Below are 11,795 nucleotides of genomic sequence, written 5' to 3'. Positions count from 1 at the left end.
GTGCTGTAGCGTTTTAAGGATCTATGATACCAGTGTTAATATGCATTGGAGATCCAAAATATGTATGAGGATGGTAACACAGCCGAGCTTCTTCAGTGCAAACTTGGACTGAAATATCCATAAAATATTGCAAGAATCTTTGGCCTTGGAAATCGGACAAATTTGCCATTTTGATCTGTGGGAAGTTTACTTTGAGACAAGCTGTGTGTGTGTGTGAGAGAGAGAGAGAAGCGAGACAGAGAGACATCTAACCAATGCAACGGTAATGAATTGGTTACAAATTTCAAAATTTGCATTTCATTTCAATTCTCAGGTTACAGTGACGTATGTCGCTTTTATCCAGTCTAAGGGGAGGGAATGTTCTCCTGATCATTTTATCGGAGAATTAATTTTCTTAGCGGAAGAGAAACCAAGCCTTGCAGACTGCGCCGCACTTCCGAGCAAAGTCCCTTTCCGCCTGAATTTGTTTGTGATCTCCCCCGTCGCCGGAACGGTTTCGCGGGCGTCCCCGTGTTTCTTTACAAAAAAAGACCTGACATTTTAAGCGACTTCCGTGGCGTTTGGAGGTTGTAATTGATCGGTGGTAAATAAGATTCACAGACGTTCTTTTGTCTGCCTCTGCCAACTTTTCTGTCCGGCTGGAGTTTGAAGAAGTTTCCACCATGACGACCGGTGAGTGAAATATCTTATGTATCCCACCGCCTTCCGTGCAACACGGCCACTCAGTTATGAGTTATTTTGTAAAGAGGATGATGGAGTCACTTGTAAATGTTAGTGAAGCAGGGTTGAGCAGAAGTTTATTATTTAGTAAACGCGCCTGTTTTTTTTTCTGTGTGTGAAAAAGCACCCTGTGTGATTTCATTTGGTAATTGATATATTTGGAGCAGGATTTTCCGAAAAAAATGCGGTGGCTCGCTTAATGAAAATGTTTATATAATATCAGCATTGCTTTCAAAGTCGGAATCAACAATGGTGTGGCAAAAATCCCGTGGTCTGCTTCTTCATGCATCAGTCGACCAGAAGTCGAGATGTTCGCTGATGATTGCAGGAGGTTCAATTCCAGCAAATGGAAACGGACAATATTGATCTTCTGGTTTCAGAAGGGTCTCGAAGGTTCCAGATGAAGGGGTTCAACCCGAAACGTCAACCGCCCTTTTGCCCCCTCAGATGGTGCCTGACCCGCTGAGCTCCTCCAGCAACTTGTTTGTTGCTCCTGATGTTGTGTTGCATATCTTTGTGGTGCAAATACTTCCACAGCTCTGTTAGGGATTTCCGGGACTGAATTGCGTCAATGATAAATAATAGTGACCTGTTTGCAAGTTGTTCTACGTCAGGCAGGAACGTATTGACGCCAAAATTAGATAAGCCATTAAACAGCAGAACAGGTTTGAAGGGCCGAATAGTCTACCGCTTCAACTTCTGATGACATGAGAAGGGTTAATTGAACAGGACTATAGTCATGTGACAATAACAACCAATAGCAGCTTGGACTGGGAGCTGGAGAGTACGTATTTAAATATTCCCACGTCTTATCATCTTCCATCATATATGCTGGGATGCAATTATGCGCACGTAAACAAGAGCCCTGCAAAATCTTCACTCTCAATTATTTTTTAGGGACAATTTTGAGCACTGAAATTATGATGAAAGCTTAAATAGGGTTGAGTCGTTTTCTTTAAGGTAGAGGCCGCTGAGGGGGAAATTACACAAAATGCTGGATGAACTCAAGCAGGTCAAACAGCATCTTTGGAGAGGAATAAATGAGTCGACGTTCATCTGACTTCACCTATCACTTTTCAGCTTCTACTCCTTCCCCTATTCCCACCGCCTTATCCTGGCTTCTTCCCCCTTCTTTTCCAGTCCTGATGAAGGGTCTCAGGCTGAAACTTTGACTTTTTATTCCTCTCCGTAGATGCTGCCTGAACTACTGAGTTCCTTCAGCATTTTGTGTGTGTTGCTCAAGATTTCCAGCATCCGCAGAATCTCTTGTGTTTAAGGGGAAATTTAATTGCATTGCAAGGGCTGAGATGGGAAGAATCTATTTCTCATAGCAAAGATCAGTCACCAGAGGCCATGGAGTTAAAGTAAAATGGGAGCAGGATGGTGAGGTGTTTATTCCGCCCATAGAATGGTTTAGTCAGAGACTCCTGATCTGAAATTTTAAAATATGCTGGAACTCTCAGCAGGTCAGATGGCATTTGTGAAAAGAGAAACAGAATTATTGTTTCATAATCATAGCTATAGAATATAGCTTTGGTCCCATCCAGTCGGTTTCAAATTGCTTTTCTGCCCAGTCCCCTCTACATGCACCTGGGCCTCCATATCCCTCCCATCGATGTACCTATCCAGCCTATTTTAAATGTTGCAAATTAACCCACCATTTACACTGGATGCAGGTTCAATTCCACATTTGTATCACCTCCTTGGGCTAGGTCAGGCCAGATAGCTTTTCATCTATCAGATAATTTGTAACCTGTGCTATTTTGCGCTGTTGGTTTTAACTGCATAGCAATGCAACTTGTGAAGAACTAGCACCACCCTCTGAGTGAAGAAGTTCCCCTTCAGGTTTCACCCTAAACCTAGTACAGTTTGAGTATCCCTTATCCAGAAACCTTTAAAATCCTCCGACATTCAATCTTTCTTGAGCGCTGAAATGACATCACAAATGGAAAATGCCACAAGACACTGACACAAGGTCTCTGCAGATCAGACAGTTCTGAGAAGTGACCTCACATATGTAATGAATGGAAATTAAAGAAAAATAGAAAAACACGGCATAAAGCAAAAAATAAAAATGTCGATTGTGTCATCAAAATCGGCATGAACATCTGCTGCTTAACGGTATGCTGATCATGAAATGAGCAAAGATCTATTACGGCAAACTGGAAATTTAAGGTAATTTTGAATATTCAGCAGGCTGGTTGCAGAAGTTTGAGAAAAGGCTTGCCATAAATTTTTAAAGCATCTGCTGATCTCAGAAATCTAGCACCAGAACAAGTCTACAGTGCTGATTGTTTTTGTATCTTACATTAAAACTAAAAAAAAGTAAAATAAAAATACAGGGTACTGTAACCTTTTAATCAAAACATTGTAGGTGGGGACTGAAAACCTGCTGTTGTTTGTTGCTGCTCAACAGCTGATGCAGGTGTCCCTGATGTTGCTGTGCTGCTTTTGTTACCCTGCACACATTATATTTTCATTGTATTAATGGTACGGAATAAGTTTTACTGTTAAGTACATATGTGTGATGAACAAGTGCAAGACAAAGACTGCTTACCGATAGCACATAAATTCAGAGTCGGAAATTATGGCAATCCCAAGCTATCTCACTGTACATTCCAAAATAGGAAAACATCCAAAACAGTTCCTGCCCAGGCATTTCAGATAAGGGGTACTCAACCTGTAGTATGTGCAGTTCTAGTCGCCTACCGTCAGGAAAGGTAACAATGACCTTGTAAGTGTGCAGAGAAAATTTACACAGGTGTTGTCGGGGTTGATGACCTGTGTTATAGGGTAAGGTTGAGTAGGTTAAGATTAATTCCTTGGAGTATAGGAGAATGAAGGGAGATTTGATAAAGGTATACAAAATCATGAGGGGTACAGATAGGTAAATGTAAGCAGGCTTTTACCACTGAGGTTGTTGAGACTTGAATTAGGGATCTTGATAGCAGTGTTAGTTACTTGCATATGGTGCAGGTAAATCATGCATCCAGACAAAATATAGGGCAAAGTTTGTTTACATGGAAGAACAATGAATATGCAATACCCATTGTGGCCAATTGATGGTGCCTGAGGCAATTTTTTAAAAACTAGAACATCTAAAGATTAGCTTAATTTGTCATATGTACATCAAAACCTGTTTATATCAACACAAACGAGAAAATCTACAGATGCTGGAAATCCGAGCAACACTCACACAAAATGCTGGAGGAACTCAGCAGGCCAGGCAGCATCTGTGGAATAAAAGTACAGCCGACGTTTTGGGCCCTGCAAACCCTTCAAACAAATGTGTTGTTTGCATCAACAACGAACACTATCTGAGGGTGTGCTGGGGGCGGCTTGCAAGTGTTACCATGCTTCTCTCAACATACTATCCATAACCTGCGCATTTTTGAAATGTGGGATGAAACCAGTGAACCCAGAGGAAACTCGCACAGCCACAGGGAGAAGTCCTTGCAGACAGTGCCAGGAATTGAACCCTGAACAATGGTGCTGTAAAACGTTTTGCTAACTCTTACGCTACTGTGCTGCATTGATCTTGAATGAACGATAGCAGCCTTAATATGCATTGGAAATCCAAAGTATGTATGAGGGTCTATTCACTCGACCGTCTGTTGTATAAAGCCATGTTGCTCTGCCACATGAAACTAAAAGATTGTATACAACACACATAAAATGCTGGAGGAACTCAGCAGGTCAGGCAGCATTTAGAAAATGAACGAACAGTCTAAGTTTCAGGCTGGGACTCTTACTCAGGACCGGAAAGGAAGGGGTAGATGCCAGAATAAAAAGGTGGAGGTAGGGGAAGGAGGATAGCTAGAAGGTGAAAGGTCAAGCTAAGTGGATAGGAAAGATAAAGGGCTGGAGAGGAAGGGATCTGATTGGAGAGGAGAGTGGACCATAGGAGAAAGGGAAGGAGGAGGGGACCTGGGGGAGGTTATAGGCTGGTGAGAAGCTAGAGTGGGGAAAAAGAAGAGGAGAGATGGAAGGAAATTTTTTATTGGAAGGTGAAATCGATATTCATGCCATCAGGTTGGAGGCTACCCAGATGGAATATAAAGTGTTGCACATCCACCTTGGTGGGTGACCTCATCTGGCACAAGAGTAGGCAATAGAACGACATGTTGGAACAGGAATGGGAATTGGACTTAAAATGTTTGGTCATCCGGAAGTTCTGCTTTTGGCAGGTGGAATGGAGGTGCTTGGCGAAGCAGTCCTCTCATTTCCAACAGGTCTCACCAATGTAGGGGAGGCCACATCGGGAGCAGCAGACACAATAGGAAACCCCAGCAGATCTGCAGGTGTAGTGTTGCTTCACCTACAAGGACGATGGGGCCTTGAATGGAAATGAGGGAGGAAGTGAAAGGGCAGGAGTGGCACTTTGGCCGCTTGTGGAGATAAGTGCCAGGAGGGAGATTAGTGTGAAGGTTGGATGTACATGAATCATGGAGGGGGAATCCCTGTGGAAAACAGAGAGCGGGAGAGTGATAAAGATATGTTTGGTGGTAAGATCGCTTTGGAGATGGTGGAAGTTGCAGAGGATGATGTGTTGATCGTGGAGGCTCAAAGGTTGTAGGCAAGGAAAAGAGGAATTCTATCATTGTTAAAGTGGCAGGAAGATGGGGTGAGCGTGGATGTTTGGGAAATGGAGGAGATGTGAGTGAGGGCAGCGTCAATGGTGGAGGAAGGGAAACCTCGTTCTGTGAAGAAGGAGGACATCTCTGATGTCCTAGAAAGGAAAGCCTCATCCTTGTACCAGATGTGGCGGAGATGAAGGAAATCTAAAGCTTCTATGACACTTTTCTAAAGTGGTGAACCTCTGGACTTCTCTGTGCCTAAGGGTTTTGGAGGCTGGCTCATTAAAAGAATTTAAAGTCAAAGTAAATACAATAAAGTTTGTGAAAAACTATACATAAACAAAGACTGATAAACAACCAGTGTGCCAAAATAAGACAAATTAGTGCAAATTGCTTATGTGTGTGTATATACAAGAACATAAGAGAGCTTTGTAATGTAAAGTGGGGGAAGATGTATTATTTTGAAAGAATGGGGGTTTGAGGGCTGCAGGGATCTGGTACAGAGTAGGAGTTGAGGCCTGCTGTAGATTAGCAGGCTTGAGGAGTCAAGTGGCTTACTCCTGCTGCTATTTTTTCAACAATATTTTTATTGTTTTATAAAATAAAGAGAACATAGTACAAAGGAGAATTGTGCAGTGCATAACAAAGGTATCAAATGTACAATTCACATTTATGCAAGAGATGCACCCATAGTACAAACATGCTTTGATTATTGCCCCACCCCTCCCAGTCCCCAACAAGCCATCAATGTATTGGCAAAAAGGGTTAAACAGAACCCTTGTCCCCACAGAGCTACATTGGTATAGAGAAGGTGTATTTTTCTATTACATAGGCTGTTGTATGATAACAAATTTGAGTCCGAAGAGTTTTACTAGAAAATGCTGGAGGTCAGGGATTTATGTACTGAGGAAAGGGAGAGAGAATGGACCTTTAGTCTGGCTGGAATTTTGAAAATATTCAAGGAAGGGTCCCCACACCTTTTGGAACTTCATGTCTTAAATTGAGGATTGAGTAGTGGATCTTCTCAAGGTGTAGACTGGACATGATGTCCCTGAGCCACTGAGCACGGGTGGGCGGGGCAGCATCCCTCCACTTGAGCAAAGCTACACGCCTGGCCAACAGAGAGGCAAAAGACAGTGTGTGACGTTTAGTCAGACTTAGGTGCATGTCCCCCTCTCTGGAGGTGCCGAAAAGAGCAATCAAAGGGTTGGGTTCCAAATTGTAATTAAGTGTTTGGGATCGAGTTTGGAAGACATCTTTCCAATATTTTTCCAAACTAGGGCATGTCCAGTACATATGGATAAGGGAAGCCTCGCCCCTTTTGCATTTGTCGCAACGGGGATTAATATCTGGGTAAATACGAGATAATTTAGTTTTAGACATATGGGCCCTGTGTACGACCTTGAACTGTAACAGGCATTGGCGGGCACATAAAGAGGTTGAGTTAACTAATTTGAGGACTTCATCCCACACCTCATCTGACATTGAAAATTTTAAATCTTGCTCCCAGGCAGTTTTAATTTTGTCAAGCGAGGCTCGCCTCAGAGCCGCCAGCTTGTCGCAGATAATAGATATTAGACCTTTACGCAATGGATTCGTTCAGAGAAGCAAATCAATGACGTTTGTGTTGGGTGTCTCAGGGAAGTTTGGTATCAGAGAGCGGATAAAGTGTCTAATTTGCACATATCTAAAGAAATGAGTGTTGGGTAGATTAAACTTTGCAGACAGTTGTTCAAATGATGCAAAACAGTTGTCTAAAAAAAAATCTTTAAAGCATCTGATGTCCTTTCTGTACCAATCTTGAAATGTTGAATCACGTATAGAAAGCTGGAAGAGATGGTTATGTAGAATATGACTCGAAAGAGAGAAGCCATGGAGATCACTATGCTTTCTGAACTGAGCCCACACTCTCTGGGTGTGCCTGATGACAGGATTAGCAGTTGGTTTAGACGTACGAAAAGGGACTGCGGATCCAAGAAGTGCAGAGATGGAGATATTCTTAGTAGAGTTCAGCTCCATTGTCACCCATATTGGGCAGTCAGATTGATTATAAAAATGAGACCAAAAGGTGAGACAATGAATGTTCGCTGCCCAGTAGTATAGGCGGAAATTGAGCAGACTACTATGATTTTTAGTGGGCAGACCAACACTTTTAGATTTTTGAAGATGAACTTTATTCAGTCGGGGACCCTTGCTGCTGCTATTTTTTTAATGTTCTGTAAAAGAAATGTGTTATGTTTGCTGGTGACCATGCACAAGTAGTGAAAGGAATAAATTTATGGTGTCAATGAGATGACCATTAGTGGGATGCTTTGTCCAGGATGGTGGTCTTGTTGATGGAGTCACATCACACTCATCCAGGCAAGGGGAGAGTACACAACCTGACTTTGCTTTGCAGCTGGTTGAAAGGTTTTGGGGCGCCAAAAGGTCACGAGGAAAATTAACCCTCTTTAACCATAATATACAGTTCTCTGCAATAGTCTTATATAGCTGGGGTACCAAAGACTTTTGCACAGTACTGCATTTGTCAACGTGGAGTGGAGAGTGAGTTTGCAAATCTGGTGGGAGCAAACGATGTTGGGGTTGGAGCACCAGGGAAAGGGTTTGGGACAGGTGACAGAGAAGGAGTGCCGGGGTGGGGAGTGGAACGTGTGCAGACACACCCAGCCCTGAGACAACAGGCAAGGTCATTTGATTCCGAACAATTGGTTTATTGATCATTACAGAATATCTCTTTAGTGCTTCCTGCTCCCTCCCCTCTCCCTTCCCCTTTTCCCAACCATGATTCCCCTCTCCCTGCCCTCTTCCCACTTTCAGTCCACAATAGGCACCAGGTCTATCAGAATCAGGTTTATCATTTTGCACAGTATTGTATGGCTGGATTGTATTGAGTTTCTAGCTAAATACTGACCTCCAGGAGGTCGATGACAGGGTACTTAGTCATAGTAATTGCACTGCCACTTCACTCTTTTTGGAAAGGTCAGTTATCACATCTACCAACAGCTTCTAGACTCTTCATTGAGCAGGGTTGGTCCCTTGGCTTGATGGTAATGGTAGAGTGAGGGATAAGTTACAGACTGGCTGAGTCCATTTTTACCTTTATTTGTGGTCTGTTTGAAATGAATCCTATTATGTAATGGTAGCACCACCTTGCACAATGGAGGTAATGCTTGGTGAAAATAAATGGAATAATTATTACATTAGCATGTGGGTGGGTCACTTGTTTGAGTTCTGTCATGGACTGAAGTATGTATAGCAGATAGGTGGATGCGAACAAGGTCCAAAAGTCAAGTAGGTTAATGATGTTCATTCGTTTCCACCTGTCATGGACTCAGTCTTGCAGTTTACTTAGCTCATTCTTGATGATAAGCATTGAACTTCACTCAGAGTCAATGTTCCCTCTAATTTTTAAGTTGTGCAAATTTTTTTCCTGTGACAAAAGCACGTGCACACTGAATGCACACATGGCACAGTTTATGTAGGTTTACAAAATATTTGACATAAAACTCCTGGTGGACTTATCTAACGAATGATAGATTGCACTCAAGGATTGTGATAGGTGATTCTTGATGTTGACTTAAAAGATATTCTATGAATAAAATTGTTGCTAGATTACCCCTTGTTCTGTTAGCTTTTTTATCTTGGAGATCATTCCTGGATATCCATGAGAAGGAATTTGCAAATCGATTGGATTGAATGACATTTGAATTCATAGTTCAAATATTCAAAGTAAATTTTATTATCAGAGTACATGTATGTCACCACATACAACCCTGAGATTCCTTTTCCTGTGGGCATACTCAGCAAATCTATAGAATAGTAACTGTAAACAGGGTCAATGAAAGATCAGATAGAGCATAGACGTCAACAAACTGCAAATGCAAATATAAATAAGTGGTAGTAAATAACAAGAGCATGAAAGAACAAGGTAAAGAATTCTTAACATGAGATTATTGGTTGTGGGAACATCTCAATAGATGAGCGTAGTTATCCCCTTTTGTTCAAGAGCCTGATGCTTGAACCTGGTGGTGTGTGTCCTGCTGCTGTTGTACCTTCTTCACACGAGTTGATGCTAAGTTGTTCATATCATTTTATTTTTATTTTGATCAGACAGTTTGGTTTAATACCACAGACCTGTTTTGTCATTGTGGTTAATAATCAACCACTTTGTTCTGGGAATGTAATCACTTAGAGGACACAGTCAAAAAAAGGATGGGAGAATTCGTTCCCTGAAGAAAAGTAGTGAACAAGGTAGGTTTTTATAACAAACAGTTTCGAGATCACCACAATTGGCACTAGATTTGATCAAGCTTGATTAGTTACGTGAATTCAGTTTGCCCAGCAGCTCTGGTGACATTTTAACACGTTTTTAAAGGCTAAATCCAGGCTTCTGGTAAGTCATTGAACCAATCGTTTTTTTTCTCTCTTAAAGAGATTGAGTGCTGTTCCAAAGAATGAGCAAAGTAATATAAATTTATTATAAAAAGTCCTGAGATTCATTTTCTTGTGGGCATAATAAATCCATGGAGTAATAAGCATAACAGAATCAATGAAAGACTGCACCAATTTGGGAGTTCCACCAGTGTGCAAAAGACAACAAACTGTGCAAATACAAAGAGAAAGAATTAATAATAATAATAAATAAGCAATAAATATTAAGAACATGAGATAGAGAGTCCATTGTTTGTGGGAACATTTCAAAGGTGAGTGAAGTTGTCCCCTTTGGATCAAGAGCCTGATGGTTGAGGGGTGGTAACTATGCTCTGAACCTGGTGGAATGAGTCTTGAGGCTCCTGTACTTCTTCCTGATGGCAGCAACGAGAAGAGAGCATGTCCTTGGTGGTGGGGGTCTCTGATGATGGATGCTGCTTTCCTGTGACAACACTTCATGTGCTCTATAGTGGGGAGAGCTTTACCCCTGACGGACTGGGCCGCATCCACTAGTTTTTGTAGGATTTTCTGTTCAAGGGTATTGGTGCCTTCGTATCAGGCGGCGGTGCAGACAGTCAATATACTCTCCATACGCATCTATAGAAGTTTGTTAAAGTTTTAGATGTCATGCCAAATCTTTGAAGACTCCTGAGTAAGCAGAGATGCTGCCGTAATTTCTTCATAATTGTACTTACGTGCCGGGCTCAGGACAGGCCCTCTGAAATAATAACACCGAAGAATTTAAATTTGCTGACTCTCTCCATCTCTGATCCACTGATGAATACTGGCTCATGGAGCTCTAATTGAATAGTCATTTCAGGAAATTTGGATAGGTATATGCCTGGGAGGGATATGGAGGACTATGGTCCAAGTGCAGGTCGATGGGACTAGGCAGATTAATAGTTTGGCATGGATGAGATAGGGTAAAGGGTCTGTTTCTTTTCTGTAGTCTTCGGTGACTCTATACCTCTAAAGAGGTTGCCTGAAATTTATTGTGCTGCATGTTTTCCCCTGCTTTGTGTGATATTTTGGAGCTTACATGTTTTGTTTGAATGACATATTACTCCTACTAACAGAGTTGCAATCTCTACAATGTAGTTGTCTGCAGGTGCTGAGCACAGATTATGTATTCTAAGTGCAGAGAGTTCACACAGCTCGTGTTTAATTTTAGGACAGGCTGCAGATTCCCATTTGCTTTCTCTGCCTCTTTCCTGACTTCCCCAGTGTTACATGTCTGCCTTGCACCGTAATTCCCTTAGCTTCATCGAAGCATGTTTGCTAATTGATTTCTTGGCATTTTATTTTTCAATTGTACCTTCAGAATATTGCTACAGTAGTACTCTTCAGAAGAATGTCCATTCTGAGTCACTTCACTGCTGCTACCATCTCAGACTCTTTCTACCTTTCTGTGGTTCTGTAATTAGAACATAGAACAATGCAGCACAGTACGGGACCCTCTGCCCACGATGCTGCACTGATATTTTAGTCTACTTGAAGATCACTCTAACACTTCCCTCCTACACAGCCCATAACCCTCTATTTTTCTTTCATCCATATGCCTGTCTAAGGGACTCTTAAATGTCCCTAAGTATCAGCTTCTACCAGTAGCCCTGGCATTGCAATCCAGCCACCCAGCAGTATCTGTGTAAAAAAACACCAAACAAACCAATCTGTCTCAAACATCTCCACTAAACATTCCTCAAGTCACCTTAAAAGGATGTTCTCTGGTATTATCCAGTCCCTGGCCTGGACTCATGGACATCAGGGTTCCAACCTCCAGACATGTCTACCCAGGAACTTCTACCTTCAGGCTTCAACTGGCAGACTTGCCGATATCTGAACCTCAGCAACCTCTAGGTATGGACCCCATGAATCGCCAATCACAGGACTTTGATCTCTGGGCCTGACCTCCAGACTCGCAGACTTCTGGGCCTTAAACTTCTGATTTCGCCAAACTCTGGGTTTTGACCCCAGGACACTATCTCATTATTTTGTTCTCTTTTTTTTGTACTACTTATTTAATTTGCTTTTATATATTATTGTGGAAAAGTCTTAAGCACATGTAAA

At 42.0% G+C, this 11,795-nt stretch overlaps 1 protein-coding gene across 1 annotated transcript in view; it reads left to right on the top strand.

Annotated features, from left to right (window-relative positions):
• Positions 1-398: 398 nt before the first annotated feature.
• LOC140717300 (AMP deaminase 2-like) overlaps positions 399-11,795 on the top strand; it is a 142,456-nt gene continuing 131,059 nt past the window's right edge. Inside the window, exon 1 of the mRNA XM_073030750.1 lies at positions 399-672. Coding sequence (XP_072886851.1) covers positions 663-672 — 10 coding nt within the window. The 5' untranslated portion in view covers positions 399-662. The remainder of the gene's footprint in view (positions 673-11,795) is intronic.

The sequence above is a fragment of the Hemitrygon akajei genome, chromosome 27, assembly GCF_048418815.1.
Source record: "Hemitrygon akajei chromosome 27, sHemAka1.3, whole genome shotgun sequence".
NCBI lineage: Eukaryota > Metazoa > Chordata > Chondrichthyes > Myliobatiformes > Dasyatidae > Hemitrygon > Hemitrygon akajei.
This window is presented reverse-complemented; position numbering and strand designations above follow the sequence as displayed.